This window comes from Acartia tonsa, chromosome 14, assembly GCF_053477335.1.
Source record: "Acartia tonsa isolate MP-2025a chromosome 14, ASM5347733v1, whole genome shotgun sequence".
Taxonomy (NCBI): domain Eukaryota; kingdom Metazoa; phylum Arthropoda; class Copepoda; order Calanoida; family Acartiidae; genus Acartia; species Acartia tonsa.
In genome coordinates this window covers 13,178,080-13,195,012 of record NC_137273.1, presented here as the reverse complement: position 1 = coordinate 13,195,012, position 16,933 = coordinate 13,178,080, and the positions used below count along the sequence as shown (strand labels likewise).

General features: G+C 34.2%; 1 protein-coding gene across 1 annotated transcript; it reads left to right on the top strand.

The window, feature by feature from the left end:
• The first annotated feature begins 1,213 nt into the window (after window positions 1-1,213).
• LOC145306440 (uncharacterized) lies at window positions 1,214-16,933 on the top strand. Its single transcript, XM_080148535.1, has 17 exons — window positions 1,214-1,276; window positions 1,881-1,996; window positions 2,069-2,136; window positions 2,670-2,811; window positions 3,065-3,174; window positions 3,273-3,582; window positions 4,022-4,182; window positions 4,617-4,694; window positions 5,234-5,325; window positions 6,298-6,388; window positions 6,879-6,965; window positions 7,334-7,465; window positions 7,914-7,982; window positions 9,456-9,518; window positions 10,531-10,578; window positions 12,219-12,314; window positions 16,265-16,933. The coding sequence occupies exons 1-17, from the start codon at window positions 1,214-1,216 to the stop codon at window positions 16,459-16,461; spliced, it is 1,923 nt and encodes a 640-aa protein (XP_080004661.1). The 3' UTR covers window positions 16,462-16,933.

Genomic DNA, 16,933 nt, shown 5'->3' with positions numbered 1-16,933 from the left:
AGTTTTTAACGCCGAAAAACATGTGCAAAATTTCTTGTAACTCTTTTATTATGACCCAAGGGTTAGGTTGATTGTAAACTAACCCGCGACTGTGGCATAAAATGAAGCCATCCAGTCGTTTTTCAGGAAGGTGATAGGTTCGAATCTCGGCCCATAACCGCGTTATAACTAAAGACGTTATGTTGTTATTGTCCGTATGTCAGATGCACGACATAAATAGTAGAGTATGTCGAATGCCTTGGCCCAAAACATACACAAATCTTTACCATTAATTGTTATGTCGTGCAATCAAAGGGTTCGTTGTCAGAAGGGTGTTTGACCTTATATCATTAAGCAAGATTTGGTTGAGTGATACACCAAAATAAGATCTTGTAGTGTATCCCATTCCCGTCCTCTATATTCTGTCGTAGACTAAACTAAAAGATATTTCACAGGGAGGGAGGGGACATTAGGCTTATTACACTAGTCACCAAAGTTTTTTTAAAATAACGTTTTCTTATTCGTTTGCTTAACAACTTTAGGGACTGAATATTTTAAGTAATGGTCTTTATTAGATTTTACAAGAGGAAGCAAATGCAGTTGCGGCCGCTGGATTAGAAAAGAGACTGCGCAGGAAAGTGGTCATATATAGATGGAGAGAGAGAAAGAGTAAGAGAGAGTGAGCGAGAGAAAGATAGATAGATATATATATAGAGAGAGGGGGGGGGGGGGAGAAGATAGAGAAAGAAAGACAAAAGACAATAATAGAGAGAGAGAAAAGTGATCGAAAGAAAGAAAATGTGTGAGAGTGAGAAAGAGAAAAGGAGACTCCTTTCTCTGATGAGAGAGAAGAAACCCTTTATAGTGTCTTCATAAAACGGGATAAATTTAAAAACTTTTTATAGGAACTCTAAAAAGCTTCGAAATTAGAAAATAGAAAGAGAGAGAAAGAGCAAGAAGATATATATATGTTTTACATTGACATCTGAAGAGTTCAAACATGCACGAAACAATTTGTAATGTCTCAATAAGTATGTAAAATTCATATTTTGTTTGTGAGTTAACCTCTTATTTATATATATATTTATATATAAGAGAGAGATAGAGAGTAGCTATGAAAAATTAAGCGTTGTCATTACAATAGTAGGGAAGAAATTAAAAGAATAGATAGAGATTAAAGTAGCCATTAAATTCAACTCATATATATATGACCGCTGTATTGTACCCGATCAGGATGGAATCAGCTGAGACTACCGTTTATCCTGATATCAGCCTTTTTCCAGATTCCATTTTTAAGGTAACACTTTTCTGCGTTTCTAAAGACCTCTAGAACTTTAGGGAGTAGGGGGGAGGGGAGTAGTAGAGTGGAACTAGCCCCTATTTCTCTTAGGAGAGTGATGATATCCTCCCCTGTCCCCCATATGTTTCTAAATCATATTTGGACCTATGAGAAGCTATATGTGAAGAAGAACCATATCGGTTCGGGGGATAGAGAGATCCTTTGGCAATCTCAAATAGACATTCTGTTACTTTTTTAAAAGGATATAATAGTTTTGATATTTATAGCTACTTTTAAGCTATTTCTTGTAGTTTAGACTTTCTAAAAGCGTTTGATACCTTTAACAAATTTACTGCTTCTGAGAACTAATCAGTAACATTTTTAACATGGCAACACCTCTCAAGGGATGTTTTCGTATTTTCACAGTAGCTTTTGATAGGTTAGGTTAGGTTAAGTTAGGTTTGGTGATTACAACTCAGGGTTAGGCAATTGGCCCCGCAGGGGCTAGAAATAGGGGAAAAGCTACTTTGAAAATAGGACGAAACGTCCCTTAAGAGGCGTTGCCACGAAAGAGACTATACCCATTTTTTTTAATGGAAATGTAATAAATATTTTTTTTTAGAATCTTCAAAAGCACCCAGAGACATCCATACAAGAAGATAAACTTAAAGAAAACAATGGTATAGAAGAAAAAGTTGAGGAACCGAAAGAAAAAGCAAAAATCAAAGAAAATTATAGGTAAATTTGATGCTATATTTTTTATTTATCTATCTATTTAACTATCTATCTTATCTATTATTATCTGTTTAGACCTAATATAATATCTGAGTATACAACTGGGAACCCCTTCAAGAACCCTGTCAAACTGCCGCAGCCAGGTAAATTTTTAATTTTATAGCTGCTGGTTTTAAGCTATTTTTTAAAGTGCTTGAACCCCCCCCCCCCCCTGGTATTTTATTGCATTAATAACTAAATACTAGAGACGGTAATAAGGGTATCTATGCATCTAATATTGAGAGTGGGTGACATCTCAATACCTAGCACTGTTAGGACTTCCAGACGAAGGTCGTGCAATCAAAGAGTTGGTTGTCTGTTACTCAACCTAATATCTTCTAGTGCATTCTAACAAGCGGATGATGCTCTGGCTTCTCTAGATGATCACTTGAAAGAGAATCCCACCCCAATGTTGTAATCTTTGTTGTAATCGTTCAAATAGACTACAATGTTTGGTGATAGGTTCTTTAAATATACGCCGTAGAAGATAACCTCAAGCATAATAAATAAAGTTAGCACCATGCCACATAGACTATCCGCTTAGAGGTTTCGTTGAATTTTTCCTAGAATAGTTGGCCGGGTGATCAATCCCTTGTCCCTACTATATATCTAATTCTTTTTATATATTTATATTTAGGCTTTGTATTTGCTGATGATTTATCTTCAGAACCAAGCAAAAGCACGGACTTGATCATAGATCTTGTATCAGATAGTCAGGCAATTAATGACAAAGACAGAAAGATTGGAAATTATTATCCTCTGCTTAAGAATTCCAAAAGGTTTGTCAAGTGTTAAATTATTTAGATATTTATCTGGTAATCCATTATTTCTTCAATGTACCTATATTTTTCCAAAAATAAATAAAATTATTTCTTTGTTAATTTAGCAATTAGCAACTAATATTCAATAAATAGTCTAGCTATTTATTTTTCAAAATAAATGCTTCGTAAGTCTATCTATCTGTCTATCAACTATTAATTTATTTATCTATGTTGATCCAACTAAAATGCCACTTATCTATCTACTATTCAGACGCCCTCAATCCGGACCCAACACAGAAGTAGAGCTTATAAACCTTCCCTCAACCAAACTGGATTTTGCTGTCAAAAATAATGAAGACAATAAAGTTAATAAAATTGAAGGTAGGTTATTTAAAAGTAATGATTGTATTACACTTAAAATGGTAATTCATTGAACAATTAGACATGGTGTTACATCTTTAATTTTGTTTATTTTTCAGATACAGGCAGACTATTCTTACCCTTCTTAACAGACACAACATCTGGCAACCCTGCCCAACAAAATGGCGCCAAAGTATCAGCTGACATCAACAACAATTTTCAAAATGGCGGGAATTACATGACGGAAGTTGACCTGAGCAATCTTGATAATATTTCAGCTGATTTGAGCGTTGAAGAGGATAAAATTAAAGAGATATTGAATAAGATAAATGATGAAATTACTGGTAGAAACTCATTTTTGACAAATAACTTTAATGTAAAACCTGGAGAGGTTTTGGCTGCTGAAGTTACCAAAGAAGTTAATCCCAGGTAATACGCTTCGCAATTCAGTTTGATAACTACTTTCAAACATTTTTCTCCTTTATAAAGACTATATATCTAAACAGTATACACCTATCCAACAAAATTTCCATACCTTCATCCATTTATCTATGCTATCTATCTAAACAAGATAGTATAACTTATCCTTGAAAAGTCAATTGGCTGACAAAGAAATCAGCCTTGGAGGCCACTATGAATGTCTGTCGTTCTATCTATAGTATTCAATCTAGACATCTAGCCATCTATCTTGCCATCCATCTATCTGTAAATATCTTTTTATCTATTTAGTTTACCCCTTAAAAGTCTTCTGGCTGGCAAAGAAATGAGCCTTGGAGGCCACTATGAATGTCTGTCGTTCTATCTATAGTCATCAATCTAGACATCTAGCCATCTATCCGGTCATCCATTCATTCATCTATCTATTTAGTGTATCCTCTGGAAGTCCCCTGGCTGGCAAAGAGATGAGCCTGGAGGCCACCATCAATGTTAACAGCCTTCCAGATCAAGAGCTGGAGAAAATTCTGGAAGCTGTCACAGAATATGAAAACAGCCTGGAGGCTGATCAGCCACTGAATTCAGATAATTTAGGTAAAAATCTAAACGGTTTTTTTACTTTCCAAAAAAGGTTTTTTGACGTTTAAGACAAATTTTTTTCACTTAAAAATAAACTGAAGCGACCCTAAAGGCTTCCAGGGGCGTAAAAGATTTAAGGAAATGCATTTATAAATGTGGTTAGACCATTCAAAACTAATATACAAAACAGCACATGTCCATAGTTAAGAAGCTTTACTTCTTAATCAAGTAAAGTTAGTTATGATATCATCGTATTATAGACAACTTTCCGCGGTTAGAAAAAAGAAAAATTATAAGACTTAACCTGTATTAATATTAGGATTTTAGTTTATAATTCGTAGAAAAATTGTCTATAATACAATAGGATACATAATTTTTCAGTATGTCTCAGAACCGGTTCTAGTCCTCCGGATATTAATCGGATTGGAATATTTATTTTGAAATTTTAGATGAAAAAGAATCTCGAGTTTTTACTGAATTAGAAAAGGAATTTGGTTTAAACAGTAATCTTCTCCCTAAATCTGAAGGTTTGTCACTTTATATGTATTTATTTTTAAAAGCAAAGCTTTTCTATACTCTATACGTCCGTCCGTATATATAATGAAAAGCTATTGTTAATTTAGGCATGTCAGAATTTCCGTATCGATTTTAAACTTTACATGACTCCTGTAGCATTTAGGTACAATTTGTAAAATGTTTGGCAACTCTATATTCATTAATGTTCGCTTGTCTGACTTTCTGATTTGTTATGCTTTACTTTTTTGGAACATTTTAAATAAAAGTTGACCTATTTAGCAGGGCTCGGCAGCCGCGCGTCATCAGCTTGTAAGCTTTAGGGAAATCAGCCCTTTACATTTTAAAGATGAGTTGGAAGTATAAACATGACACTAATATGGCAATCCCTCTTTTCAAATAGCACTCATGCTGGTTTAGTCGCGGCTGACGCGCGGCTGCAGAGCCCTGATATTTAGAAAGAGTATACTGGTAAAGACTTCGTCGTAGAAGATTTAAAATACTAACAATTTTCTATCTATCTATCTATATCTATCTTTCTATATATGTATAGGAAGTGTAGAAGGTCATACTGGCAAAGAGGCTGCGGCCGTAGTTGATCAAGAGGCCATCAATCCTGAAAAATTAGCTTACATTCTTATTGGGGTAAGTTTTCTTATATTTTTCTAGGGGCTATAAAGAAAGAATATAGCCTAAACAAAGAATATAAAGTATAGAATAGAATCCAGGTAGAAGATTCTGCCTGGCTAGCCTGAAGTAAAATTGAAACTTTTGAAAGACCAAAACGGCTATAAGGCTGTTAATAAATAACATGATTTCAGTAATTATTCAGAAAAAATATTCAAAATAAATTCCTTTTGCAATAGTATACTAAAAGCCATGTACCCAAGAATCCAGCTTCCTCTTCCCTATTCACAATGGATTAAAAATAATTTTAATGTGCATATTAAGCCTTAAAAAATTTTATTTATGTAAATTTTCCAAAAAAAACATTGGTCTCAGTATTTATATTATAAAACTAGGTTGCGCTCTAGGTTACCAAAATTAAAACAAGAGTATGTACTAGTGACAACTTAACTAGTCATTGTGATTTGTACTTTAGCATTTTTGTCTTTACTGCGCAAGTCAAAGATTCCTTCAAATTTCCCAGAAATATTTAGGGTTTTCATTTCTATTCCTATTTATTCTATGAGCCTAAAACCACCTAAGCTAATTAAATGTACATGAGGTTTCTCTGAAAAGCATATTTAAATCGGACCAGCCATTGTTGAGATCCCTTGCTTCAAACAAAAAAACCTTACTCTTTATAATATAGACTAGCGGCTAGAGGGATGGATGTAAGTTGGGGGTATGTCAATGTCGAACCTCCACTTTAAATTCGAAAAATAACTTTTTTTGATGGATGGACTTTTTTTCCAGTGATGATTTCTCTTGGGAGGGTGGCAGTACCCTCCCACAAAATAGTAAACATTCTGTGGACCTATGAGAAGCTACACTGTAAAGAAAAATCATATCAGTTATGAAGAGATACTTCGCAACAGACAGACAGACACATATACTATACATCATGTTACTTTCATATAAGAATAATCTAACATTTATAATATTTTATTTTAGGTTTGTTGTGGATTATCAATAATTTGTCTGGTTGTGGTAGCTATATCTATAGGAAAATATTCATTAATTAAAAGAATGCCAACTTCTAAAAGCGCCCCTAGAGGCCTCATTGGGCATTTAAATTTCCTTTTTTAGGTAAAAAATATTTTTTTTTGTTTAGGGGGGGGGGGTGATTTCTAATAGTTATAAAAAGTCCCAGGACCAATGAGAGGCTACTCCCAACCATTTAAAGGAGAACCATATCAGTTCAGCGATTAGTAAGATCCTTCAATTCTAATCACTTTGTCTGTATTTATCAGGGAGGGAGGGGGCTGTTTATTACACTAGTCCTCAAAGTATTATAATTACGTTTTCTTATTTGTTGTCTTCAAAACTTTGGGGACCTTTATTCATTCTTGATTTCAACCACTGATTTTAATTTACAATGGGGTAATTTTGTGCATAATCATTGGGAATGTACATCATTTTATCTGCCATTGTCTTATCCATTTAGATCCCTGGTATTTCTATATTCATGATTTTTTTAATACTTTGCTACTTTTGGATGTTTTAACTATGAATATTACCCAAAATTGTAACAGGATATAAATCAGAAACCCACTACCGGCTAGAACAGCCTAAAAAGGGCCATATCAAACTTTTAAAGGCATCAGCCTCAGATGACGAAGGTTAGTCGTTGTTAGTTGTAGTTGAACAAATAAATTTTTTAAAATTCTGGAATTCGTTTGTAAAATCTAATTTTAGCATGTTAGAATTGTCCTATCGAATTTGAAACTTTGCATGGTGATTCCTGTACTATAAAAGTACGATTTTGACTTTGCTTTACATTTTAGTTTTAAAAAGAAAGATAGTTACCTGGACCTATAAGAATCTTCACTGAATTAAAGAACCACATCGGTCCAGCAGTTAGCAAGATCTTAACTATTTTAAAAAAACTTTCTATTCTATTTAGAATAGGCACGTCAAAAGTGGTAAAATCTATCCCTATTTTGCAAGGACACAATAGACAGCTACCAACCTATTTATTTTATTCCAGGTACAAGTGGAAGTGAGGGTACCAACAGTCGGGCCAAGTTAGGAACCTGGTTCATAGGCAAACATTCGTCAACTATGGAGAAAAACAAGAATAAGATTTTCCCAACCAGCGTATATCTAGATAATTTGACAGGTTTTTGTTTAAAATCTCCTAACCCCCAAAAAAGAAGCCCAAAGGGGGTAAAAATAAACACTAGCCAAAAATTAGCTGGTGTGGCTTTACCCATAAGTGCCCATCGAGCACTGAAACACCCCCGCAACCTGACGAAAGTAATATATATCCAAATGAATGAAAATACACCCCCCCCCCCTAACCCCACCTTAATTTTAGTCAAAATAAGAGGTTGGGGCCTGTGCTCTACAAAGTGGGGGATCATAGTCCCAAAGGCCAAATGGGACCGATATTTTTTCAACCGTGATCAATTAAAAAACAAAACAAAAAACTATTAAGTAGGTCTAAAGCAGTACAAAATATCGACACAAACCATTTTGAAAAAGTACCCGAAGTTTTGTAGCCCACGAATAAGATAAAGTTGTTATAAAACTTTGGGTACCTTCCCTTCATTACACCTTTGTTTAAGGAGCAGAAAGTGGAGCTGAGCTGACTTTACACCGAGTTAAGAAAAATTGTCGTCATGAGGTCACTTCAGGTACATAAAGGGTGTAAAAAATAAACTAATCGCTTCACTTTTTTCAATACTAGCGGCTTCGCCCCTAGCCTCCAGGGGCTTTGCCCCAAGAGGTTTGATCAACTTAATTTTTCGTATTTTAGATTTAAAAAGAAAAGGTAAAAAAAATTTTTTTTTTTTTGGTGGGGGGTATTTTCATTTTTTTAGGGGGGTTGGGGGTGTCCCACCCCCCAAGAAAATAGCTTAAAACCATCACAGGACCAGTAGGTATATTCCCTGAAGAGTAGAGCCCAATCGGTTCAGTGGTTACTGAGATCTTAAGCTTCAGACGGACAGACGGACAGACAGACGGACAGACATCGTTCTACTTTGTATTATAGATAAACTTTGCAGTTTTGGTCCAAAACTAATAAATGATAATACACTTCATACCCAAGCAATGACAATGAATTTTGAATCTATTCACCCTTCCAGAGCCCTAGAGCTTTAGACCTAACCTTGCAGAGAAATTTGCTCTACGCAGAAAAGTGCATATTTTATTGCAAATTAAGACAAATTTGTCTTTTTTTAAAAAGAACAAACTGTGTTAAGTTCTTGAAATCTTGTTGATAGACCCCAATGTTCGGAGTTTTTGATGTGGCATGTAAATAAATACCTTTCTATAGACACCTTAACAAGGTTTCTAACACAATCGTAGCCAATTTTGCATAAAAAATAAAGACCTGGCAATCATCAAGATCTAGAAATAGAGAGAGCCGTCATGCCTCAAAGTTGGATGGGTCTGTTTTTTTTATGCCAAATTGGACGGATTGAGTTATAAATCTGGTTAAGGTGTCTATAGAAAGGTTTTTACATGCCCCATCAAAAACTCAAAACATTATGGGGTCTATCTCCAAGATTTGAAGTACTTATGGTGGTTCAAATTGTGAGCGATTGGTTTTTTTAACACCCTTTATGCATACAGGGATAAGTTGATAGCATATAATTTTATATTTAACCCAAATTAATCTAGTCAAGTGTTTGTTGCCGAGGACGTCCAAGTTTTTAATTTAGTAAAAAAATTTGAGGAGAGGGTAAAATCTAAAATAAATCCAAAAATTCATGGAGTACCTACAACAACCCCAAATTCGTTTGGTGGAGAGGATAAACACCCCTTTGCCCCCCCCCCCCCCCAACCCAGTTAGTCATCCATTAGTTGGTTGAAATATACTGGGGGGAGAGGTTTTGTGAACCTTAGAAAAATTAGGGGAAGATTAATTATCTGTTAATTGGTAGGTAAAACTTTCATTGTTTAATCTAGCAGCGAAGCAATTCTATATAGCTCACTTTATTTGTCAGTATGTCCTTTTGACCGTTTTTTTCCGTTTTAATTAAAGTTTAACTGAACTTATAAAAAGCTTCACTGTAAATGAGATTATATTGTTTAAGTTATTGGCTACAGACACATAGATAGACATCCTGTTACTTTTACATAATAATATTTCTTTATTGTAGATGACTGTTGTAGCAGAAGTGGGTACTCCGTGACGTCAGAGAGCAGTCTAGACGCTGTTTCAGGTTGGTTTTATTATTTACTAAGTATATTTGCGATTACTTTTATTTAATGAAATCTTCCAATTTTTAACATGTACAAAACGGCCTGCTTAATTGCTTCAAGATCCATATCAGATCTATATAGGAAATAAATGTCTATAAACGAGCTCAAGTTTTCCAAGGAATATATGATTAAAACTCATAGTGCTCCAATAATCCATAATAAACTCTCATTGCCCAGAACGATAAGACCCATTATTTTACTTTATTAAAAATAAATTCATTTTTTTCATTTCATGTTGCTATTTACCTTATATTGATGTATTTAATTTCTAATCATAAAAAAGAAAATTTAAATTTATAATATGATAAATTTAAGAAAACTATGTTTTAAAAGAATTCGATTGTGGCGACATTTTGTGTGTTCAAATATTAAACTAAAATTGTAATCATCATCATTAACCCTTTGGTGATGGTAATGTAAAGAAAAAAATATAATTTAAAAAAATCTTTTAAAAATCATTTAAATTATTAAATATTTACTTTCTTTTAGATAGTAATGCCGGGTGAGGAAAATAGATTTATTGAGAATAGATATGCATATAGAAAACTAGCCAATAGGGAGATAATTATATCGAGCCAACTCTAGTAATAATTATAAAACCGAATTTGGCGCGGAACAAAGGATTGTGTTAATGGATTATTTACTGGCGGGAAAGTTTTGACCAAAGATGTGATGCCAGCAAATTATAATGGATCCCAAAGTTTAAATATAAAGCCTTCTTGTTCGGTGTATTTAAACTTTAGGTAATTTATCAATGCTTGATTGGTTGGTTCAAACTAACATTGTTAATAAGGTATAAATAAAGAAGATATAATTTTTTCCGCGTTATTTTAAATGTAAATCAATTTATCATCCATTATTGCCTTATCCTTCAAGCACAATTTGTGCAATTAAATTTTGTAAAGAATCTTAATTTAATGGTTAAAGTGTCCAAACATCTCAACCAATAGTTTAATAAATATTGTTCTATAGGAGAGGGAAGAGGAAGACAGATAAGAACAAAAGCTATCACACATACAGGCATGATAAACATCTATTATCTAACAAAGTTTTTCTTTTAACATAAAATACCTATTAAAATGAGTTCATAAGTTTTGATAGTTGGATGGGGATCATGGAAATTAAGAAAACGAATTAGCAGGTTTGGTCGTATTTTCACTGTAGCTTAAACTGTTTTTAACCTATTTTTAAAACATATATCAAAAATATACTATGACACCAGTAGAATTAAACTGCAGAGCCTAAATTTGAATCAAGTCCCCAATAAACTTTTTTGAGGGGATTTAAAAATTAATTTTACTGTTGCTGTGGTCTTTTTTGATCAGAGCAAAAGGTCTTTTTTTATTTGGGTAAAATTCGTAGCTTTTAGAGTGTTTTGCTTCATATATATAGTATTCTGGTATAGAGTAAAATTAGGCCTTTTGATTTCATCTAAATTAATTCATTAAAAACTTAATTCTTTACAATATATCAATGAATTAACTTTATCGTGCTTGTTTTCCATCACTTATTTAAAACACAAAAAAAATTGGCTGTAAAGGGTTAAATAGTGAAAGATGACAACAAACGTTTACGCAATACAACAAATTTTTTTTTGTCACATATACAAATATGATAAAATATAAGATTATTCAAACTTATTTTTTTAAATATTTTTAAAAAGCATGAATCTTTTATGTGTATAGTTTTCATTCTTTTCATTTTAAATAAATAAAAATTATTTCACTACATTGGAAATAAGTCACTTTGTGAAAACACTCTTTCTTGAATTGTAAAAAAACTGAAATGAAACAAGCCTTCTAATTGGTTCAGACTTCAGAATAACATGTTTTATTTTAATGTTAAATTTCTTCTATATAAATTATTGTTTTAGAAAAAAATTATTTGCATCGAACAGAGTAGAGTTTTTATTATTGTATTGATATAATCTGAATCACATCAAATTGTTCTGTAAGAAACAATTTAACCCCAAACTAAAAAATGCTTTTGCTTCCATCAAAATGATCATAGCAACATATAAAATTGATTTTTAAATCCCCCAAAAAAAGTTTATTGGGGACTTAATTCAAATTTGGGCTCTGTAGTCTGATTCTACTGGTGTCATAGTATATTTTTGATATATGATAAAAAAATAGGTTAAAAACAGTTTAAGATGGGTTTTTTTATGTCAGGTAAATGTAAATGATTGTCTCACAGGGTTAGAGCCCCCCCTCAGGGGCTAGAAATAGGAGAAACACTACTGTGAAAATAAGACGAAACCCGCTACCTAATTTTCTTTCTAAAATTAAAAAATTATAACTAATAAAATCAACATTACACAGTCTTTAGGGTGGATTAAAGTAGGACACCTGCCATACCCAAGGATGGGTTATAATGAGTAGGCTAGGTTCAGGTAAGGATTTGCCTTCTGACATTAAATCGTCAAATTCTTAAAATGATAGGTATAAATTTTTTGGATGAAATTATTATTGATAATATTTTGGGAGGGTCATTTCTCTTAAAGTTGGACGTACCCTCCTCCAATTTAGATAAAAACCTTCCCTGGACCCGGCCAGAATCTTATTTGTAAATGAAAACCATATTGGTTCAGCAGATACATAAAGCCAGATAGACATTCTGTTACTTTTTTACAGTATAATATTTATCATGTGACCTTACAGTGAACGTTGCCGGTCAAGCAAGCTGGGGTATGAACAGCTGGTACCTGGATAATACCAGTGAAGGGGGAGAGGACAACAACAGGGGAAGGAAACAAGGTAAGCAAGCTGGGGTATGAACAGCTGGTACCTGGATAATACCAGTGAAGGGGGAGAGGACAGTAACAGGAGAAGAAAACAAGGTAAGCAAGCTGGGGTATGAACAGCTGGTACCTGGATAATACCAGTGAAGGGGGAGAGGACAGTAACAGGAGAAGAAAACAAGGTAAGCAAGCTGGGGTATGAACAGCTGGTACCTGGATAATACCAGTGAAGGGGGAGAGGACAGTAACAGGGGAAGAAAACAAGGTTCAGTTCAGTTCAGGCGCGTCTCTCTTTTGGACTGTGGAGTCCAGAGAATACGGCCACCGTGCTCCTCCATGAATTCCTTTTTTTGGCAAGTGCTTCAGCTTCTCCCCATGTTAATTCCAAATTAAAGAGGTCCTTTTCAGTGCTCCGCCTCCAGGTCTTTTTTGGTTGTCCCCGTTTACGTTTACCAGTGGTGGGGTTCCATTTTAAACACTTTTTTGGAAACCTATTTTGTTCCATTCTAAGCACATGTCCTAGCCACCTTAGTCTTTTAAATTGCACTTCAGCTTCAATACTATTGCACTTGGTCTTAGCATACAGCTCAATGTTTGATATTTTGTTTGGCCAGAATATTTTGCAAATTCTTCTTAGGCAGCTATTGTGAAATGCATTAAGTTGATTTGTTTCAGTTTTCACAGTTCTCCAGCATTCAGCTCCATAAAGAAGAACTGATTTCACATTGCTGTTGTAAAGTCTGATTTTTGTTTTCAGGGCAAGTTTCTTTGAATTCCAAACGTTGTGTAGACTGTTGAAAGCAACCCTAGCCTTATCAATCCTGGTTTTAATATCAGCTTTTGAGCCATTTTCACTGCTGATAACACTCCCCAAATAGGTGAATTTGTTGCTTTGTTTCAATTGTTCACCATTTATTGTTATAGTTTGATCAGGGTTTGTAGGTATATTCATAATTTCAGTCTTCTTGACATTAACAAAGAGCCCGACTTGTCCTGCGTATTTGACTAGTCTATCTGTCTTAGCTTGTAGATGTTTAATTGTTTCTGAAATCAGTGCCAGGTCATCAGCAAAGTCCAGATCTTCTAGGTGTCCTAGTATGCCCAGCTGGAGACCACGTTTTTTGTCCTCTGTGGTTTTCTTCATCACCCAGTCAATGACCAATATAAATAGAATAGGTGATAAAATGCATCCCTGTCTAACTCCAGTGCTTATTTTAAAGAAATCAGATGTCTTATTGTTTCCAACTGAAACGCAGGCTTTGAAGTTGTCATAAAACTTAGTTATCATAATTATCATCTTTTCAGGTATACCATAACTTCTTAGTATTTTCCAGAGTGTTTGTCTGTGTATGGAGTCAAAGGCCTTAGAGAAATCAACAAAATTTACATGGAGTGGCTTGTTAAATTCAACACATTGTTCAATAACTGTCCTAAGGGTGAAAATTTGGTCAACACAGCCTCTTCCAGCACGGAATCCAGCTTGTTCTTCTCTTAGTTTATTGTCAATTTTCTCATCAATTCTGTTTAAAATAACTTTACATAGGACCTTGCTTGGGATAGAAAGCAGCATAATTCCTCTCCAATTATCACAATTATTCAAATCTCCCTTCTTAGGTAGTTTTATGATAATACCTTTAGACCAGTCAGTTGGTATCTTTTCTTGTCTCCAAATTTTATCAAAGAGATCAGTCAGAGTCCTAGCAGAAAGATCTATGTCTGCCTTAAGCATTTCGGCAGTTATCAAGTCAGGTCCAGGTGCTTTGTCATTCTTTAGACTATGTATAGCAGCTTTAACTTCTTGAATAGTTGGTGGTCGTGTGTCTATGTCTATTTCATGTCCTGGTTCTGGTTCAGCAGTAATTTCAGGTTCAGGTCTGTTCAACACTTCTTCAAAATGCGATTTCCACCTTTTAGCAACTTCTTTTTCTGTAGTGAGTAATTTACCATCTTTAGCCTTGATAGTTTCACCACTCTTGTTGTTATATTTGCCACTTAATTGCTTGGTTATGTTGTATACTGTTTTCATGTTACCGAAGTCAGCTGCTCTCTGGGCCTTTTCAGCCAGATTGTCAATGTAATCTCTCTTGTCTTTCCTTGTGCACTTTTTGACTTCTTTGTCTTTAGCAGTATATTCAGCTCTTAAATTGCCCATGTCAGCCAAATGTTGAGCATTATGAATTTTGTTTTTAAGCTTCTTTCTCTCTTCTATTTTGTTCCATGTTTCTTCAGAGATCCAGTCCTTTTTCTCTGGTTTCTTGTGTCCTAGGATTTCCTTAGCAGTAGATTGAAAGTTTTCTTTAATTGAAGTCCATGTGATCTCAGTCTCGTCATTTAGGTCCTCTAAGACTTGAAATCTATTTCGGAGTTTTAAGACAAATTCATTCTTTATCACTGGGTCCTTTAATCTTGAAGAATCATATTGTCTACCAATCTCACTCTTTTTATCATGGCCAGTACGCTTCAGCTTTAATTTAATCTTACTGACAACTAGTTCATGGTCACTGAATATGTCGGCTCCTCTATAGCTCCTACAGTCTTGCATTGACTTGACCCATTTTCTATTGATCATAATATGGTCAATCATGTTTCTTGTTTGTCCATCAGGTGTTGTCCAGGTATATTTGTGAATGTTTTTGTGTTGGAATAATGTACCTCCTACGACCATATCACTATTTAAACAGAAATCAAGTAAAAGTTCTCCATTTTCATTTCTTGTACCTATGCCAAAGTGTCCCATTGCATTTTCCACTCCAGTCCTGTCAGTTCCTACTTTAGCATTCATATCTCCAAGAACCAGACACATGTCATGTTTGGGTACTGAGTTTCTGATTGATTGCAGTTGATCATAAAACTCTTGTTTTACTTCTTCACTTTTGTCATTTGTTGGGGCATAGCATTGGATAAGGGTCAACTTGCAGTGCCTTGATTGGAATCTAGCCTTAATTATTCTGTCTGATATAGGTTTCCAGTCTATTAGTGAATTGACATGTCGTTTTAGAATAATTATAGCAACCCCATACATATGTTGACTTTCATGACCAGAATAAAGTATTAGGTGGCCATCTTTGGTTGTGGTTTGTCCTTGTCCTGTCCATCTACATTCTGCAATTCCAAGTATTCCGATATTGTAACTTGTCATTTCTTTAACTACTTGGGCTGTTTTAGTTGACTCATACATTGTTCTAACATTCCAGGTTCCTATCTTACAGCTTTGCTTAGAACTTATTGGTCCTGTCATCAAGTTGATAGCTTCCTTTCGGATTTCACCATCATCTTTCATATTCTCAGTAAACTGAGCATCAGTTCCAACAGTTCTTGTTTCATGCACACCTCTGGCTGTGTTAAAGCCATAAGTGTTTGAGGTTTTGTGGGTGGTTTCTGTAACTGTGAGGATTTTTACAGGTAGGATAGTTAGTCCTACGCAAACCTTTCATATCCCTGGAAGGAAGGGTGACTGGTAAGGGGAGGGACGTCAATATCCCCCAGTACTTCAAGAAGTACCTCCTGCCCTTAGAAAACAAGGTAAATACAGGATTTTGTTTAAAATCCATACTTACATTTTAGGACTTGATTAAAGAGATTATTTGCTTAAAATATTGTACCTTGCTGCCCTAGGAATTTTTTTTTATGAATAGGATAATTATATCATAAAAAAAAATTATATCTAAATTAAAAATCTGCAATTTTTAAATTGAGATTTGAGGCTAGGCACCGACATTCACCGACATTATGTTATCAATTTTAAAATTACCATGCTTTCTAATTGTACCATACTGTTACAGGAATGATCATGCAAAGTTTGAAATCGCTAGGAAAATTCTAACTAACTTAAATAAACGGGAAAAGCTATCCGTTACGAACTGACCCTTTTTTTTACAGAAAAGCCACACTTTGAACAACTATTCGAAGCAGTTTGAAACCTAATATGTACCTAAGTAACAAAAAATATCCTATTTATCATTCTAGATATGAAAGTAGTTGAGGCTCACTCCTCCCTTCTCCGCCATCCCCCCAGTGCAACGGTCAGCGCAGGCGGACGCCCAAGGGGCGGGGGCAACAAAAAGAAAAACGGCGGGAAAAATGCTCATCACACAACCAATCACAGAACAGATAACTCAGACTCGGACATTTATTGGTCGGATAACCCAGACAGATTGATTTAAAATAAATCTTACAAGACTTTTCATGGATTTTTCAAAGCTAAATACTACTATGGAACAAATCAAATAAAACCTATCTAAAAATAGGTATACCTTTTTTAACAGATAGGTTAACCAATCTTATTTTTGATACAAGGGACCACTAGTCAATAGCAATTCTAGGTCAATGAAAGACAATTTGATCACTCCCTAAAAGTTTTGTAGCTTATACTGAAAGATCAATTTATTTTTCATCAACCTATCTGTAATTTTAATTTACAAATCTTTATTAACATAGTAAAATTTATGCTTGATTTAATAAAAGTAATGGTAAAACACTTCCTTGTTAACCTTTTTTCAAAGTATTAATGTTGCTTATAATGGTATAACCTAGTCCAAATATTTTATATTATATAATTGTTAATTTTTTCCTAAAAATGTTTATATTTTGTTATTCTAATGTACAGACTTGTAAATAAATCACTTATTCTTTTAA